A 19,869-nucleotide genomic window follows, 5' to 3' on the forward strand; every position below is an offset into this window, starting at 1 on the left:
GATGGCTTTTCATTTTCCCCTCCTGGGTTTATTGCTCAGAGAAGCAATGGCTAAGATACCAAAACCACAGTGCCGACAGCTCTCCAATACTCAGGTTAATGCTGAAAAATCACCCAAGACAGTTATCCCAAGAGTTGGATTTTTTTAAAACAACTGCAGCTCCTTGTTTCTAGGAGTGTGCAGTGGTAGACATGTAGCTAAGCGATATTTTAAGGGCCCTGGATGTTTTTCTCTCTAGGGCTAGCAGAAGAGGAAATGATGTCTATGTCTTTCTTGAATTTTCCCCGGCACATTCCCCTGGCCTCAGTATAAAGGGCTGGGACCCGCTGTTGGGGCCCGTGTAGAGTATTTTCCGTAACGATGATGATTTCAGCAGGGATGACCTCATCATCACGTTCAGGGCTACCCCCCCCCCCCCGCAAACCCGAGGGGAGGGCCACCCTTAGCAATATCCCCCCCCTGGTGACTGCAATAGAACCCAGAACCCTCCGGGGAGCTCAGGAAGGGGTGGGCTGGGTTATCAGCTGCCGTATACTCTGCGGAAGGGTATGGCTTCTCACTACCTCCTTTCCCACTAGAAGGGGGCAGAGGAGTAGGCTTAGGGAAGACATCCCCGCCCGCCCCCAAAATGCACCCTTCCAGACTACTCTGCAGGCACAGGCCCCCACATTAGAATTAGGATCCCCAAATTCCTCAACCTTTTCCTAAAACTGAGAAGCAGTGACAGCCGGGGCACAAGCACATGGCCCGCACTCTCCCCTCATCTAAGAGATTGCAGGGGGAAACTGCAATAAAAGCTCGTCCCTCCCTCCAGAGATTTTAAAGTCCTTTTGTATTCAATGAGAAGTGGTTTTTAGGGGGAACGGGAGGTCGGGAAAGCTGCATTTCAGAAATGCTGTCGTAATGGTTTTTAACACCTTTTACTCTTCTTACTGGTGCTATTTTGTAGAATAAGGAACAACGTTGATAGGTTTTGTGGGAATTTTTTTATACACTTTTTTTTTAATCACAGACTTCTATTTTTATGTTTTAACATTTTCATAAAAAATTTTTTTTTTGTAACGAGCCACGTAACAAGTATGGGGGAAAATTGTGCCTTGTTTCAACAGTCTTGCTAATTTTTAGGCTGAAAGATGACAGATGCCTAGAGTTTACCTTATGTTGAATTAAAATCAGTATTTCTCTAACAGTCTGGTGTCCCTTCTTTTGCAGGTCAGATGGGTGGGATGTGGGAGGAGGGCCTGATGCCAGCGGAGAAGGTGGGCATTCAAGTAGGCCCTTGGCTCATGCAGCAGGCACAGTGTAGAATACTGGAGTGAGCTTATGGTCTAACGCACCGGTCCCCAAACTCCAGTGTACAAGCCTCCCCTGTCAGGCTTGTTCAAGTGGAGATTTCTGGGCCCCATTTTGAGTTTGACTCATTCTCTGGAGTAGAGACTGAGAATTCGATGCTGCTGGTCCAGGGACCACAGTGGGTTAGTTAATGAGTTTCTAAATCTGGTTCTCAGAACTTCAGGAGTGGAGCCTTTGAGTTCATTTAAAGGCTTGAGGTCTGGAACAGCCATCTTCAGGCTTTCCCTTTTCCCAGAGAGCACGTGAGAGTGAACCCTAAGCCTCAGGAAGAGGGCAAGGCTCCACACTCAAGCCTGTATCCCGATGCAGGGACTATACTCCCCTGGGATCATGACCTGGGCCAAAATCAAGTTATGCTCAACCGACTGAACCATCCACGTGCCCTTCCAGGTTATTTCTTCTAGCTCTTGGGTAGCTGATCAAGGTGATTAATGACCCCAGAATCCCAGGGCTGCTTCTCCCAGTTCTCTACACCTTTTTTGGATTCCCTTGCACCTGGTTCCACTGCCCCCAAGTTGTCCTGTCTCCATTTAGTCACAGGACTCATGGTAATGGCCCCAGGAGTCTAACCTAGTTGCCTGTGGCCACAACTCTGAGTAGTGTCCCCATTGCTGTTCAGGACTTTTCCCAGGGCCAGCCAGCCAGGTGTCTCAGTACCCCAGCCCATCATGCCATAGTCGTATCACTAGGTCTAGCCTTTGATAGGGGACTAGGAGCCAATGAAGATTTCAGTGGTTAGCTGGTGCTTGCCGGGGAACAAGGTATGTAAACAAGTTGCACATGTTAATGAATTAATAGACCGTCACCTGGATGTGGCAACTACATGAGCCTCTCCCTTTCTTCCAACATAAAAAGGGTTCCAGTGTTGGCCACCTCCATGACTATGGTTGTGTGCCTTATTAAGGCCATTGTAGTGGAGGATGAGAAACGTTTTGCATGTGAGTCACCATGGTGAGGCAGTTGGCAGTTAGAAGCGGGCTGGCGCTCCTGAGGTGTGGAGGTCCCAGGGGCCTGGGCTGCCCTATTAAGCCATCTCAGTGTGCAGTGCTGCACCAAATACCAGGACAGGATGAAGCAAAATAAACAGCCCCGGCCTCGAAACCCCAAGAGAGGAGCTGGACTAGCCCTCCAGGTGAGGGGCCCTTGGGTGGCCTGGTCTGTGTGTGGGACAGGTTGGGGTTGGCTTTGGAGGGGCTCTCCAGGCTGTTTTTTTCATGAGATGGGGGCTAGGTTGGTATCTACACGACCCCAGGCCCAATGGTGAAGGGAAAATGCAGTGAACATTCTGACCTGGGGGAGTGGTTGGACCTTGTGCCACCTGTGGTCCTTTTCTGGAACAGTCTTCCAGTTGTCTGGGGGCTCTATCCAGGAAGACTGCATCTTTAACAGGCAAGGACCATAAATCCTGCTTACTTCCCAGGGCTGCTTGTGAGTGTTCAAGGGCATAATCTGGGTAAAGAGCTTTGCCTGGTTCCTGGCAGGCAGTAATCCTGTACGGGATGGCATTGTGATAACAAAAGCCACTAGTCAGTGCAGTGTTAATGCCAGGGTACTGGTAGTGATGGTGACATCCGATATGTATTAATAAGTCCTAAAGTCTTGAAGGGCAGGGGAATAATCCCCCAGGTGCTGGGCTGATGATGCAACAAAATCTTGTGTTGAAGTTGTCCTCATCATCCCCCCCACCCCACCCCATGCACATACACATCATGTTAGGGTCCCCTTGCCCCTTAGGGAGAGTTGACGGGGGTGGCCTTGGGGTCTGCCACCCCAGAGTCCTGTGGAAGGGATCTCGCAGAAATACATTTTCTGGTCCAGTATGCATTCTAGAACCACACATTGCACTTGGTTATTTTTTATTTTTAAAACTTGTGAAATCTACAGAGCCATGCATACATCCTTATTTCAGGGCTTATAACCTAGTGTGTTCTCCTTGCTTCATCCTGAGGTCTAAGCAATTGTAGAAGGAAAATAGAGGTGGGCATTACTGGAGTTGGTTATTTCTTTGCATCTTTCACATGCTGTCTGGAACAGCCTCCTTGCCAAATTGGCCCTTCAGTTCTTACCTCCCAGGAAGCCTTCTTTGCCCCTATTCTAGGCAGGATTAGAAGCCATTTCCTAATCTGAGTCCCCCTTCTCTGTGGATAGATAGGAGAATTTATCTTAGCACACAGCGCACTGTATTATAATTTAGTTTTGTAGTCCTCTCCCTTGAACTTGTGAAGTGCCTAAAGCAGCTGAGGCCTCCCAACACTAGTTTTTAGTTCACTTGTCATACGTTTGGAAAATTTAGGCCTTGAAAAGTCATAGTTTTTTGTTTCATTTTGTTTTTGGAGAGGGGACTCACAATTTCTACCTGCAATAATGAGATCACTCCCATGTTAAAATAATTGATTTAAGACATATTAAAGTCTCCGAAGCTATTCCTCCTGCTGGATAGAAACTTTCTTTCCCCCCTTATTCTCTGGTCTTCTGCAGTCAAGGCTTAATCTGACCCAAATAACCTTGGCTAGTGCCCTCCTGAGCAACACCCAGACTGGAAACTTTTAAGAGCTCAGAGGCTAGGGGCACCTGGGTGGCTCAGTCGGTTGAGCGTCCGACTTCGGCTCAGGTCATGATCTCGCGGTTCGTGGGTTCCAGCCCCGCATCGGGCTCTGTGCTGACAGCTAGCTCAGAGCCTGGAGCCTGTTTCAGATTCTGTGTCTCCCTCTCTCTCTCTGATCCTCCCCTGCTCATGCTGTCTCTATCTCTCTCTCTCAAGAAAAAAAAAAAAGAGCTCAGGCTAGGGGCGCCTGGGTAACTCAGTCAGTTAAATGTTTTACTTATGTTTTTAGCTCATGATCTCACAGTTCATGAGTTTGAGCCCCACGTCAGACCCTGCACTGACAGTGTGGGGCCTGCTTGGGATTTCTCTCTCCCTCTCTCGCTGCCCCTTTCTGGCTTGCTCTCTCTCTCAAAATAAATAAACATTAAAAAAGGATTAAAACAGACAAGTTCAAAGGCTAGGTGCATGTGGCTGGCTCAGTCAGTAGAGCCTGAGACTTTTTAACTTGGGTCAAGGGTTTCAGCCCCTCTTTGGGCATAGAGCTGACTTCATTTTTTTTTTTTTTTTTTTTTTAATCTTTGAGAGAGAGCGAGCATAAGCAGGGGAGGGGCAGAGAGAGGGAGAGACACAGAATCCGAAGCGGACTCCAGTCTCTGAACAGAGCCCCAGGCTATGCTGGAATTTACTAACGAGATAAGGACCTGAGCTGAAGTCAGATGCTTAACGGACTGAACCACCCAAGGCTCCCCCAAAGAGACGGACTTAAAAAGAAAAAAAAAAAAAAGCTTACTATCAAATACCTAGGGTCTGATTGATCAGAAAAAAATAAATGTGGAACACGTGAATAAATGATACCCAGACAAAACCCAGCTCAAAACCTGGGTCAGCTTCTGTGATGTTAGCCAAGTCAAGTGACATCTCTGAACCTCGGCTTCCTCTTTTGTGAAGTGGGTGTAATTCAGTCTTTTCAGCAAGTCAGGCAGTGGGACACAGACTGAGAAGATCCTTGTTTCCGTGGAACTTAAGGAAAGGCAGACAAAGGCATAAGCGAATAAACACGAGGACTTCACAGGTACTGAGAGGAAAAGAAACGGATGCTGAGATTACAGGATTATCACAGAGTGTGTCTCTGAGGTGACTTTTTAGTCTTTCCTCAAAGCTCCTATCAAGTATCTTTCTTATCCAATCGCCCATTTTTGTAGAAATTCATTGTAAAACCGATTTTTTTGGCTCCTGGGGTGGAGAATTTGTAACTGGAATCCTACTAGGCAGTCAAACCCGGACTGGGTTGGGATCTCATTGGCTTCGGCAGACCACGTGGCTGATGGCCCTGGCAGCCGGCGCCCCGCCCCTCGGGCTCCCCAGCCGTCTATCACTGGTCGGGCCCCGCCCCTGGCGCGCGGCTGAGTCCCTCTCTATAAAAGGAGCCGGCAGGGAATGACGGGCCTGTACGTCGGCGCGTAACGAGGCGGGGGGTGCGTGTGAGGTCATCGCGCGGGCGGCCGGGCGGGCGGGGTCGAGCGGTTTGAACGAGACGAAGACGGAACCGAAGCCGGGCACAGGCAGTGGACGCGGTTCCGCCGAGAGCCGGTGAGCCGGCTAGTGGGCAAGAGGGGGCGGCCGGGGGGTGACCGGGTGGGTTTCGGGCCGGACAGGCACCGGCGGGCCTTGCGGGCGGTGCCTGGGCCGCTTCTCAAGGCCGTGCGAATCGGGCCCGGTGGGGGGAAGGGAGGGGCCGTGACCCGGCGCGCGCGGGCTGGGCTGGGGGCGCGCGCTGAATTCTGCCATGGGCGGGGCCTCGGGCCGGAAGTGGGGGCTGCCTCTCGGCAGCGTCGGGGCTTGTGGGCCGCGGCCTAGGCGTGCGACCCGGACAGCGGTGGCGGGCGGTTCCGGGTTGGCCAGCCTGTGTAGGGGGTGTGTGTGGTTGAAGTGAATCTGGTCAGGGGCTCTGGGGACCGCCGCCGTAGGAAGCTGTTCCTGATGGTCAAGAGTTCGGTTTTGAATTAAGACCTGGATTCCATTCCTTGCTGTGTGACCTTGGGTAGGTGTTGGAACCTCTCGGCCTCAGTTTCCTCATCTGTAAAATGGGGACAATGATAAGACTACCGAAAGCTTTTATCCCAGTACGGGGCAAAAAGTAGACCAGCTCAATGGACTCCTTCGTTTCTTCATGCGGTAATTGTTGAGCGCCTACTAAGTGATAGGTGCTGTGCTGTTAGCTATAACCCGGGAGCAGGAGGCAAAGGCTTGCTATCCAGACGTCTCCATTGTAGTAGGGAGACAGATAGGAAATAAGAAAATTAATATGTGGACAAGATAATTTCATATAATTACTATGAAGACAGTATAACAGGGCGATAGGAACAGTGCTTTTTTAGTCTCTGCTTCACAGCTGCCCTGAGGTGCTTCAGGGCAGAGTTGAGCCTCTGCCCCATTTTGAAGATGAAGATCCTAAGGTCCTTTGAAGGGAAGATACACCAGACCTGGCATTCATTTCCCTGTTGGGGTGCCCTAAGAAGTGTAAAAGTAATAGCAGCCATTTGCTTGTTGGGCACTTGCTATGTGCCGGGCATTGTGTTAAGTGCTTGATGTGGCATTGTATCATTTAGTATCTCACTATCTCAAAGAGCTCCTATGTTCATTTTTAAAAATCTTGTAATGTTTATTTCTGAGAGAGAGCAAGAGAGAGACAGTGTGAGTGCATTAGGGACAGAGAGAGGGAGATACAGAATCTGAAGCAGGCTCCAGGTTCTGAGCTGTCAGCACAGAGCTGGATGCGGGGCTCCAACTCATGAACTGTGAGATCATGACCTGAGCTGAAGTTGGAGGCTTAACCAACTTAACCCAGGTACCCCTGTTCATTTTTTTACACATACACTTGATCTTAGTCAAAAGGCCGATAAGCAATATCATTTTTTAAGATTATTTATTTTGAGAGTTGGGGAGACAGATCATCTGCATATGAGAGTTCATGCATGCACGGGGGAGGGGCTTAGAGGGAGAGAGAATTGCAAGCAGGCTCTTCACTGTCATCGCTGAGCCCTGACAGGAGGCAGGAACTCCTGAACCATGAGATCATGACCTGAGCTGAAACTACAAGCCGGGCGCTGAACCGACTGAGCCACCCAGGCTCTCCAATCCCATGTTCATTTTACAAACAAGGGACTGGGACTCTTAGAGGTCAAGTGATTTGCTTTATGCTGTCCAACAGTTGGCTGAAGACGCATCTGTGATGTGAGAGTCGAGGTTGTTAACATGTATATTGTGCTCCCTCCCTGAGAGCTAGTGTGTTTCGTACCAGTGTGCCCCTTGTGGTGGTGTGTCAGAGTGCCTGGCACTGCTTCTGGCACACAGAGAAGCTTAAGACGTGATGTGCTTTTCACTGAAGTGTTTTCACTGAGATCTCATGTAATCCTCATCACCACCTTGTGCAGACTATAGTGTTCACCTTTCACAGGTGAGCTTTGTGATCCAGAAAGGGTCACGTGCCTTTTTTTCTGGTGGCACCTTCCCCTGTCTTTTCATAGGGCTCAGTGTGCCTTAAAAGTAGTAGGGTGTTCCTCAGCCAGCATCCAATTAGAACGGATTTGAGAACTTGCAAGGAGAGCTGTGAAGGAGGACAGATACCTGGGGAGGTAAAAGAGCTTTTTCAAGGCAGCCGAAACGTCGTCATGGAGCCTTTTAAAGGTGAGGCTTACGTGATGGTCATGGGGTCTTCCATTGAAGCCGAGCAATGGAATTCTGGGGTAAGCCAGAGGTAGCTGTAGCTCTGAGAACGAGGCTCTGTTTTGACTGCCTGGAAGAGCCAATTAATAGGTTGAGTCAGTGGATGTTTATTGCATATCCACAGGGTGCCTAGCCCCATGTATTTAGTGGCTGCACATGGGAGCACATGGGACTAGGTATTAATGTACTGCTAATGAAAGAGTTTTAAATTCTATGATGATGAAAGGCCATTAACGTTTTCTGAGCTGGGGTGTGGTCAGGAGACACACGTGGCTTAACCAGCTGCTTACATTTTATGGTGGCATGACACATTCAATACCCGGAGTGTGTGTGAATGTCGCCAAAATAGATTACAAGCGCTTAGCCTGCGACCGTGTTTTTTGTTTGGATGTGTCTCTCTTTGGTACCTGGTGATAGTATTTTGCACAGTTTCATTCATTCAGGGATTTTAAAGAGGGAGATACTTGATCTGTTTTATGATTCAGAAAATTCTTTGTGGTTGCTGTGTAAGGACAGATTGAAACTGTGAGACTAATCTGAAGGCTGCTGCAGTGGGTCCGGATGATGGGGCAGGTCTTGGGCACTGTTTTTGGCACTGCAGGTAGGATGATGACTGAGATGAGGTCCCTCTCTGCCTGGATCTTGTTTGTTTAATATCTGTTATGTGTCAGATCGTATGCCGAGTATTTTATGTACCTTATCTCATTTAAACCTCACATCATAATTTTTAGATGAGGGTGGTATTAACTCGAAAGATAACTGAGGTGTATGCAAGTTACATAACTTGCCCCGGGTCATACAGGGTAAGAGTGACAGCCTCACACCCCAACCCAGGTCTTCTTAGCTTGAAATCCTCAGCTCTTTTCATAGAGCATGTTGCCTTCTGGCCCAAATCTGAAATGGTTCAGAAATGAAGAGATAATGACAATCCAGTGTAATAATAACTATTGTAGAGATTTGAATGAAGTACTGTGGGAGCAGGAATTAATTTCCCAGTGGAGTCAGGAACTAAATTGTGTTGGCTTCCTGTATAAAATGGTTTTATCATCTGAATTTATTTAAAAATTGTTTTAAATGTTTTATTTATTTCTGAGAGAGAGACAGCATGAGCAGGGGAGGGGCAGAGAGAGAGGGAGACACAGAATCTGAAACAGGCTCCAGGCTCTGAGCTCGCTGGCAGCATAGAGCCCAACACCGGGCTCAAACCCACGAACCGTGAGATCATGACCTGAGCCAAAGTCAGACGCTTAACTGACTGAGCCACCCAGGTGCCCCATAACCCTTTTTCTTGAGACAGACCCCCGGTTTAGATTCTTCTGTGTGGTTAAGGGAGGGACAGAAGTTTTTTATGCACACAGGGTCTCAAGTGCATTCAGCTCAAAATAATCCACATGCCAAAGTGGCATGTTCTGGGGGCATGGGGTGGGGGGGCTGTCCTGAACCCCTTCACAAACTTAAATGGGAGTGTGATGCTACCCTGTTTAAATCCCCACGATGGATTTAAACAATTACAGAATAAAATTGAAATTCCTTATCTTGGCTTGCAGAGTCCTGACATGATCTGGCTTCTTCATTTCTTTTTCCCCTTCTACTCTCCTTGCTCGCTGGGCCGCGGTCACCTTTCACATCTCAGTATGTTTGCATCCTTCTGATTCTTAAGCTCAGACATCAAGTCAGAGAGCAGAGAGGCTTTCCCTGACCACATTCCCCAGCACCCTCATTTCCTAAATGGTTGATGAGAAGTGACATTTGTTTGTGTGTTTGGTCAGTGTCAGACTTCCACCACTAGAATGTGAACTACCGGTGGACAGGCAACTGGTTTTCTTGCTTATCCATTTCTTTGGCCTCGAACAGTGCTTGGTATACTGTTAACTGAAGGAGGATGATTATGGCTTCCACATTTAATAGTAATTTAAGTTACTGTGTTTCTGTGTGTTGTTTTGAACTTGAAAGCCTAGCAGAAGGTTGAAGGGCAGCATTTTCTAGTGGCTGGGAGAGAGTGTGCGTGGTGCGGCTGAATGGGTTTGGCTGCCAGTTCCCAGGGTTTCCGTGTTGAGCCTCCTCTCATCTGTAAAATGAGAATGAGGTGAACCTTGCAGAGAGTTGTCGGGGTAAATGACAAGTGTCTGTGAAGCTCCTTAGATGTCTTCCTGTCCCCAGGTGGTTTAGCAGAGAGTAGCACCAAGGATTCTTCACTGTAAGGTGATTTCCTGTAATGTTCGTAGTACTTAGGGTTTTCAAAAAGTTTTATTTGATTATAAAAGTGGATATACTTTCGAAAAGTTTTATTTGATTATAAAAGTGGATATACTCTTTAAAGAAAATTTGGAAGGGGCACCTGGGTGGCTTAGTCGGTTAAGCGTCCGACTTTCGCTTAGGTCATGATCTCACGGTTCGTGGGTTCGAGCCCCATGTCGGGCTCTGTGCTGACTGCCAGCTCAGAGCCTGGAGCCTATTTCAGAGTCTGTATCTCCCTCTCTCTCTGACCCTCCCCTGCTCACGCTGTCTCTCTCTCTCTCTCTCTCTCTCCTAGAAATAAATAAAAATATTAAAAAAAAATTTGGAAAATAATAAAAACTATAAAGAGAATTAATAAAAGCCTACCATCTGGGGGTGTCTGGGTAGCTCAGTCATTTAAGCGTCTGACTCTTGATTTCGGCTCAAGTCATGGTCTAACGGTTCATGGGATCGAGCCCCACTTTGGGCTCTGTGTTGACAGAGCACAGATTTTGTGATTCTCTCTCTCCCTCCCTTCCTGTCTCTTTCTCTCTCTGCCCCTCCTCTCTCTGCTCAAGTGTGTGCTTTCTCTCTCCCTCTCCCTCTCTCTGTCTCTCCCTCCCTCCCTCTCTCCCCCTCCCTCTCCCTCTCCCAAAAATAAATAAACATTAAAAAAGAAAAGCCCACTCTGAAGGAAACTTCTGTGAACCTTTCGATATGGTAATTGATAAGTTCTGACTGACATTTTCTCCCTTCCTTCCTTCCTTCCTTATTTGGAGAGAGAGCGTGAGCGAGTGAGCATGTGAGCAGGGGAGGGCCAGAGAGAGGGAGACAGAACCCCAAGCAGGTTCCACACTGTCAGCACAGAGCCCGATGGAGGGCTCAAACCCACAAATCATGAAATCATGACTGAAGCTGAGTAAGAGTCGGACGCCTAACTGACTGAGCCACTTAGGAGTTGCTGGACTGACATTTTCTGAACAGAGAACATTCTTGTTTGTACATTAGCCTCTTTTAACAAAGCATTTAATCATCTCTTTATATAGTGTCTCTGGTATCTTCAAATTTTATACAAATCACATTAGAGTGGGGCCTAACTTTTAGACTGGTGGGTTTTGGGCCATTCATCCAGGGTCATGCTTATGTGTGGCATTCTGAGCTGGTGGGTGGAATCGTAGTGTTTGATTTGGCCTCTTGGGGAAGAATGTGAGGCTTAAAAATTGTCTGCTACAGGGGCGCCTGGGTGGCTTAGTCGGTTAAGTGTCCGACTTTCGCTTAGGTCATGATCTCGCGGTTCATGGGTTCGAGCCCCGCGTCGGGCTCTGTGCTGACTGCCAGCTCAGAGCCTGGAGCCTGTTTCAGAGTCTGTCACTCTCTCTCTCTGATCCTCCCCTGCTCACGCTGTCTTTCTCTCTCCTAGAAATAAATAAAAAACATTAAAAAAAAATTAAAAAAAAAATTGTCTGCTACAGGTTTGCTCTGGGTGATTCTCCAGGGAACGGCTTGCCCTCCCTTGCATGCCTAATAACGTGAGCCCTTGTCTTTTCCTCACATGCTGTAGAAGATGGCAGTGAACGTATACTCAACGTCCGTCACCAGTGATAACCTAAGTCGACATGACATGCTGGCTTGGATCAACGAGTCTCTGCAGCTGAATCTGACAAAGATCGAACAGTTGTGCTCAGGTAAGAGAGATCCATGATGACATTTTTCCAGAAAAGCCTGCAGATCCTTTAGGAATGCACAGGTCTTTATCTGACTGCAGAGGCCACACATTCAGGTTCTGTGTCAGCCCTGCCCCCATTCCATTTCTAGAAAGAGCTATGCTGAGAGTGTGCTTCTGTCCCCCGTGCCGCCGTCTCTACATCCTGAGGCTGCCACTCAGCCCGGCTTCTCCAGCTACTCGCTTGTGCATCCAGATTGGAAATATTTTATTTGAGGATGACAATTATAATGGTTCTAGTTTTATACATTATCAGTTGCTTTTCTTATTCCCAAGTAGCACAAGACTAAAAACCGGCAAATGCCATTTCAGCCACAGTTTTATTGAACTGCTGTTTAATAAGGATTTGGCAGAGAGCTAATGATTTAAAACAAGAACAAAAACATGTTGTGTTTTTGTGTATACAAAGTGACATTTAGAAAATTGGGAAGAAGAAAATAAAAAAATGCCCTTAGTTTCAGTATTAAGAGAAAGCTGCCGTTGGGATATTTTCTTTCACTTTTCCTTGCATATATACATTTGCATATATCCCAGCTTTTTTCAGTTAACTACATTATGGGTATTCCCTAGTGTCATTCATTGTCATAAAAATGACTTTGTTTTTTAAAGTTTATTTATTTTGAGAAAGAGCGAGAAAGTGAGCATGCACACGCGAGCAGGGGAGTGGCAGAGAGAATCCCAAGGAGGCTGTACACTGTTAGCAGAGAGCCTGACGCAAGGCTTGAACTCACAAACCGTGAGATCATGACCTGCATCAAAACTAAGAGCCAGGTGCTTAACCAACTGAGCCACCCAGGTGTCCCAAAAAATGACTTATTTTTTTTAAATGGTGATTTTTGAGAGAGAGAGAGAAAATGAGAATGAGTGGGGGAGGGGCAGAGAGAGAGGGAGACAGAGGATCTGAAGCGGGCTCTACACTGACAGCAGAGCCTCATGTGGGGCTTGAACTCACGAACCATGAGATCGGGACCGGAGCCAAAGTCCAATCCTTAACCAGTTGAGCCCCCTCCCCTTCCCCACCCCTGGTGTCTGAAATATGACTTATTTTTAATGGCTGTGTACTATTTCTCTGGTTATGCTGGAGTTTAATATCTTCCTGATTTAGGGACATTTAGGTGGTTTCTCAATTTTCCATAGTGATATCTAGAAATGGAATTACTAGATTAAAGGTATGGACTTTAGGCTCTAGGCTCTTGGTAGTTATTTTTCATGAAGGTGTTACTGGTTTCTACGTCCCCTAAAGACTTCCTGTCTCACCTTTTAAGGGTTGTGCTACCTGCTCCTACCTGTCTTGACACGATAAGGATTGTGTTGGGGTTACCAAGACTGGATCTACTACAGATAGGAGGTGGGGTCAAGAATATGCCAGAAGGGTGAGATGAGTATCCTGCTGCTCCTTCAGTTGTTACCTTGTTAGTGGGATAGAGAAGTAGAACCCTCAGCTTCTCATGGTAGTAACAACAGCGGTCGTTTAGTTGAACACTTACGTGCCAGAGTCGTGTAAATGCTTTTCCAGTATCTCTTCATGTAACTCTCACTGTACTTCCGTGACACAGAATGTTTATTAACTCCAGTTTACTGATGAGGAAACGGGCTTAGAGATCTTGAGTAACAAGTCCCCAGTTATACAACCAAGAACAGAATTGAGACTTGAATCTTTGTTTAAATCAAGAGCCGATGTTCTTTGGTCCCCGTGCCCTCCTTGCTCTGCACCCCTCCTTTACTGGTGCCATTTGGACTGATTTAAAATGACTGCTGTCAGGGGAGCCTGGGTGGTTGAGTCGGTTAAGTGCCTTCGGCTCAAGTCGTGATCTCTGTGGTGACAGCTAGCTCAGCCTGGAGCCTGCTTTGGTTTCTGTGTCTCCCTCTCTCTTTGCCCTTTCCCTGCTCTCTCTCTCTCTCTCTCTCTCTCTCAAAAATAAACATTAAAAATAAAATGACTGCTTTCATTTATGTGATTTAAAAAAACACACGAATTCAGCTTCTGTACTTCCTCATTTTATGGCTGGGTTCTAGTCTTGCTCTTGGTTTCACTTGCCCATTGTATTGTATCCCCTGGGATGTTTGATCTGGGTTTTTCAGGTGGTCAGAGGGAGGCTTTGGGCAGAGTTGGTGCCAACGAGTCAGGCTTGTTTCTCATTAGTTACTTGGGTCGTAGTGGGCACAGGCTGGGTGCAGGTGCTGATTGTTAGCTTAGGTCTTTGCTGCCTTTCCCCCGGTGTCCGTTCGCTTCCTCAGTCCCGTCACCACATCCCCATTTGTTTGAGGCTCTTAAAACACTTGTTTGCCCCGTGATTTGTGACTAATATGGGGATGAGGTCATCCTAATTTTCATCAGAGTCGGCGTTTTCACCAGCAGTTTCTCCCTACAATTTACCTCTTTCCGTATATATGCTCTGAAGTATATTCCACTTACTTAATTGGAAAATGAGAACTCTTTTCATGTGTAGATGAGTGGTACTTGTATGATTTGGCTCCAGGTTTATCTCATTCAGACAGGGAGCTGTGTGGGTAGTCAGGACTGGGCCTGAAGAGGCTTCAGTCTGCTCTGAGCCGTCCCTTAATGTTCTAGTTCCGCATCTGTTGTAAACTGGGGAAGTAGGGCCAGGCCCACCTGCTGGGCTGGGCTGTGCTAAGGCTCACCTGTAAAAATAGCTCTCAGATACTGATTCTGTGCCAGACTCTGGAGGTGAGTGTGGATCTCTCTGGGGAGGTGCCTGCTCGTCTTACAGATAAGGAGGCTGCCGTGGGGCACAGCTTACACGTTAACAGAGCTGGTTTTGAACCCAGATCTTTCTGACCACAGAGCCTACACCCTTTTTGCTGCATAAATGAGGATCTATTTTTTAAAAGAAGCATTTGGAAGAGAGTTAAACAAATGTGAATTGCATATCATTAATTACAGTGGTACTATCTCATTAAAAATTCCTGTGAAGAATTTCTACTTTTTTTTTTTAATGTTTTATTTATTTCTGAGACAGAGAGAGACAACATGAGCAGGGGAGGGTCAGAGAGAGAGGGAGATACAGAATCTGAAACAGGCTCTAGCCTCTGAGCTAGCTGTCAGCACAGAGCCCGACACGGGGCTCGAACCCACGAACCGTGAGATCATGACCTGAGCCGAAGCCGGATACCCAACCGGCTGAGCCACCCAGGCGCCCCTAGAATTTCCACTTTGTAAGCTGCCTGCCATTTTTCTTATCCTGAATAAAGTGCTTTTCCCCAGCAGAAAATGCTAAGTACAGGACACTTAACTGTGATTTGTAAACAAACTTTCATTCATTCACAGCTAGTTTGCCTCTTGAGAGCTGTTTAGGACTTCTGTCCAAGTATGTGGATGTTTGCGTTGTGTTTCACACTGATGTTTAGAAAACCAGGTCTTGGCTTTTAGTGTGAGACCAAACAGGGTGAGCTGCAGAAACCACGTCCCTGGAGAAGGCCTGCTGCCAGGGGACTGGAGTCATAGGGAAAGTGAGGCTCCTCGGACTCGTGAATTCTCCCAAGGCCTGAGCAGTCTCCCCGTAGCCTTTAACCAGAGCTGGTGCCTGGTCCCTCCTGGTCTTACCTCTGATAAGCAGAGGATCAAGCTGACTAGAATTTTCTTCCAAACACAAGCCTAGAAGGGTAGGAATAGGTTTTTCCCTCGAGAAGGCAAAGCTCTGAGGTCCTACACAGTTAATGTGCTGGTTGCCTGTGAAATGGTTGAGTTTTGTCAACATTGTGAACCCCCCACTCCCCTCCCTGTCCCAACAGTGAAACACACCTTTGCTTGGCTCTTGTGAGCCAAGGCGAGGATAACTTGCCGTGACAGAGTTGTCAGGTTGTTTAAAGATTTATTTCCATTCCATAGTCTCCCTGTTTTTGAGAGCTATTCACCAAGTATTTTGGAAGGATAGTCATCAAGGAAAAAGCCCAGATCACAGAGAATGGTTTGGATGAGGGATTGCTTGTGCCAGAGAGGGGATGCTGGTTGCTTTTTGTCAACCAGTGCCCTGTTCCCTCTGTTCCATTCCATACTCAGGCCCCTCTGCGTGTTTCCAAGGGTCCAGCATGGTGCTTTGAACCTGTAGAGTGGCCCTCACTGAACGTTTTCGTCTCCCCCTTCTCCAGTTGTCTTCTCCCCTCTGGCCTGGCCTCCTCCGTGTTCCTGTGCTGCACAGAATAGGAAAGGTGTGAGGTGTGCAGACGCCCCCTGGCAAATGCTGGATCTTCGTTTTCCTTAGCATGTTGCAGGAGCCCTTGAGTTTCTGTAAAACAGCCTGTCAGGCTTGCTCATGCTGCTGGGGGTGTGACCAGGCCACCTCTGCTTTGTTTTCTCCTCAGGTTTCCCAGGCACTCCATTTTGGGCCACGATTCCACCGTTCTTCTAGTGTTTCAGGCCTCAGAAGAGGCTAATTCACCAAGTGCAGTATGTCTCCTGAGAGATGTTTTGGATCCAGCCCCTTTTCAGTTTGCTCAGTGCTGCCACAGTGGCCTCCTGGTTCCCTCCGGGTTCCCCGGCCTGCACTCTCTCACTTGTACTACAGCAGTCTGCACCGTTTCTCGGAGGACCCTTCCCCCCCACCCCAGTCTCCTTTTTTTTTTTTTTTTTTTAAAGATAGTGCATGAGTGGGTGATCGGGGCAGAGTGAGAGGGAGGGAGAGAGAGAATCTTAAGCAGTCTCCATGCTCAGTGCAGAACCCAACATGGGGCTTGATCCCACAACCCTGGAATCATAACCTGAGCCAAAGAGTTGGTTGCTTAAATGACTGAGCCACCCAGGGGCCCTGAGACCATTTTTATTGAGTCACACCTCTGCTCAAGGAAGTCTCTTTCAACTTTTTTGCTCTTCAAGCACCTCCTTGATTTTTCTTTGCTGCAATTAAAACAAAAATGATAAGAAAATTTTTTTAAATGTTTATTTTTCAGAGAGAAAGCCTGTGTGCATGTGGGTGTGTGTACGTGCTTGGGGGAGGGGCAGAGAGAGAGGGAAACAGGATCTGAAGCAGGCCCCATGCTGACAGCACAGAACCCAAAGTGGGGTTAGAACTCATGAACTATGAGCCCAAGTCAGGCGTTCAACTGACTGAGCCACCCAGACACCTAAAGAAATTAAAAAAAAATTTTTTAAATATTTTTTTAATTTATTTCTGAGAGAGAGAGTGAGCGAGCGAGCAGGGGAGGGTCAGAGAGAGAGGGAGACACAAAATCTGAAACAGGCTCCAGGCTCTGAGCTGGCTGTCAGCACAGAGCCCGATGCGGGGCTCGAACCCACGAACCGCGAGATCATGACCTGAGCTGAAGTCAGACGCTTAACTGCCTGAGCCACCCATGTGCCCCAAGAAATTTTTTTCTAATATAAGTAATTTAGGTCTTATGGAACATTAAGAAAACCATAATCTGCTGTAATGTCACAAGTTATTGTTATCTTTTAAATGTATTTTTTCCCTTAATTATGGCTTTATTTATTGAGCACTTATCATAGGCTATAGCACTTTCCAAAGTGCTTTACATACATAACCTGGGAGATAAGGACTTTATCCCCATTTTATACATGGAGAAACTGAGACATAGCAAGGTTAAGCAGCTTGCCCAGTTATTCATTTTAGCTGTATTTTCAGTACTTTCCTATAATTGTTAAACCTAATTGACATACACTATATGTATAGTTTATATTTCTTTAAACATTTATTTATTATTGAGAAACAGAGACAGCACGAGCATGGGAGGGGCAGAGAGAGAGAGAGAGAGACCACAGAATCTGAAGCAGGCTCCAGGCTCTGAGCTGTCAGCACAGAGTCCGAAGAGGGGCTCGAACCCATGAGTGGTGAAATCATGACCTGAGCCGAAGTCGGATGCTCAACCGACTGAGCCACCCAGGCGCTCCTATAGTTTTTATTTTTTGAATAACTGAAGGTTTAAAAATGGCTTAAAATTCAAAAAGAACAAAAAATGGGGCGCCTGGGTGGCTCTCTACACCATCTGCATGGAACCCCACATGGGGCTTGAACCCATGATGAATGGAGCCAAAATCAAGAGTTGGATGCTTAACCAGCTGAACCACCCAGGCGCCCTGAGGCTGATTTGTAATGTCTGCATTAATGGCTCCTCCTAGCCTTCTTTTTCCAAATTTTATTCCTCCTTTAGGATGACTCACACCTCACCTATTCTCTAAGGTCTGAACATGCTTACGTGTAGTGGTTAGTGTGTGTTCTGTGGGAGCTCTTCATTCGGAGTCTTCTGACAGGGAAGCGTCTTGTGTGGAATGTTGGCTACACCTTTCGTCTCATTCTTCAGGGGTCTCCGCACCCTAAAGGGTTGAGAGCCAGTGCACTTGAGCTCTTGCAAGCTTTTGGAGCAGGGGTTGCATTGTTCCATGTTTTCTGCTTGCAGCTCAGACCTTGGTAGGGTGGGGCCACGGCAGTTGGTGAGACTTGGTAGATAACGCAGTGACACAGGGCTGGGCTGCTTCTACCCGAAGGCTGTCTGCGTCCTCAGGCCACAGGTTATGCGGGCCTGTTCTGCTGTAGATCTTTGGGCCAGCAGCCTTCTGAGAGGACCCTGCTTGTGTTGCAGCCTTTGTTATGAAGGCAGACTGGACCGTAGGCCCCTTCTAACCTGTTCTCTATCCAGTTGAGACATTTATAGGCCAGGAGTTTTCAGCCCTTTTGTGAAAAGCGGCTGATAATTTTTTTTCCTTTTAAACATTTACCTTCTTTTTTATGTTCTAATTATAAAAGTAATAATTACAGAGACTCCTGGCCGGCTCACTCAGTAGAGTGTGTGACTCTTGATCTCAGGATTGTGAGTTCAAGCCCCACGTTCGGTTTAGAGTTTACTTAAAAACCAAATTAAACAAAAAAATTTTAAAAATAATATTTACCATAGTACATAATTAAATATTTAAAAAATAGAATGCATTTAGTATCATCCCCCAGAGATGGCCACTGTTCAGTCATTTTTGATCTAGAAAACAGTAATTTCATATGGTTTAGCCTGATATGTTATATTTTCTTCTAGTTGTTTTTCTATGCATACATATTAAAATGGCTTTTTATATATATGAAGATATTTTATAGATAAGTTTTTGTATCTTTTCTTTTAATATTAAATCTTGAGTTTCATTCCCCAAATTTAAAAAAAGGTATTTTTATTTTTAATGTTTATGTTTTGAGAGACAGAGCATGAGTGGGGGAGGGGCAGAGACAGAGGGAGACACAGAATCCAAAGTAGGCTGCAGGCTCTGAGCTGTCAGTACAGAGCCTGATGTGGGGCTCAAACCCGTCAACCAAGAGATCATGACCTGAGCTGAAGCTGGAAGTCAGACACCCAACCAGCTGAGCCACTCAGGCTCCCTATCCTCCCAAAATTTATTTTGAATACTTGCATAAACTCTCAGGCAGATGGTGTGCAGATTGATTGCTCTTACTGTTAGACATAAAGCTTGCTTCCATTTTTTTTTAACACCTGTGAATAAAGTTAGCATAGCCAGTTTTGCTATTTTTGCCCTATTTTTTTTAAATTGCTGCCTTAGACTGGACCCCCATGTGTTTATTAGCTATTATATTTCTTTTGTGAATTGTCCAATTACCTTGTCCATTTTTATGAGGTGTTAATGTTTTTCTTTATCATTTCTTGGCTTCAGCCAGTTACAGTGTAGCAGCATGGTGTATCTTTTCCCCTCATCCAGGAAGTGCTTCTTTATTCAACCGTAGAGTGCTCTAAGAGGACACATGGTGGCACTGTGGGAAAGAACGTGGTCAGGGAGTCAGGATACCTGGGGTCTGGTTCTGATCTTGATCTCTGGCCTCTGTGGTGTTGGGCCACAGGTTTTTGTCCTCAGTTTTTAAATTTTTAACGGCTCTAGGGATTTTTCTGGCTCTAAAATAAGGAACTGTGATCGTTCGTCAAGCAGGTTTTTTCTGAGAAGCTTATGACTGCTGCTTTTAAGTGGTTTTGGTTGACTTTAGCTGGAAGTCCATGGATGGCGTGAGAATAGTGTGCATTTAGTAAATGCACATTATTTTGCGGTTTCAGAAAAATATCTTTCATGTATAAAGCAGTATTGTGGGTATAGATACTTAATAGATTATTTTCTGTGTGTGTGTGTGTGTGTGTGTTTATGCGTGTGGTGTGCATATTTTAAGTTGATTTTTATGTATCAGATCTATACACTATAGTTGTTGATTATGACTCTTTTTAAATGTAACAGATTACCCTTATTTATGCTTTTAGTTTGTTAAACTTGGTCATTGCCCTCTAGAATTTAGGAAGCTATTGGTATCCCTATTTTAAAAATATAAATATTGCTGATTCAGTCCCTGGT

At 46.4% G+C, this 19,869-nt stretch overlaps 1 protein-coding gene across 1 annotated transcript in view; it reads left to right on the forward strand.

Moving 5' to 3' along the window:
* Nucleotides 1-5,365: 5,365 nt before the first annotated feature.
* MAPRE1 (microtubule associated protein RP/EB family member 1) overlaps nucleotides 5,366-19,869 on the forward strand; it is a 28,934-nt gene continuing 14,430 nt past the window's right edge. Inside the window, exons 1-2 of the mRNA XM_039237697.1 lie at nucleotides 5,366-5,488; nucleotides 11,403-11,526. Of these exons, the coding sequence (XP_039093628.1) occupies nucleotides 11,406-11,526 (121 nt within the window). The 5' untranslated portion in view covers nucleotides 5,366-5,488; nucleotides 11,403-11,405. The remainder of the gene's footprint in view (nucleotides 5,489-11,402; nucleotides 11,527-19,869) is intronic.

The sequence above is a fragment of the Hyaena hyaena genome, unplaced genomic scaffold (genome assembly GCF_003009895.1).
Source record: "Hyaena hyaena isolate Hyena2069 unplaced genomic scaffold, ASM300989v1 scaffold_131, whole genome shotgun sequence".
Lineage (NCBI taxonomy): Eukaryota > Metazoa > Chordata > Mammalia > Carnivora > Hyaenidae > Hyaena > Hyaena hyaena.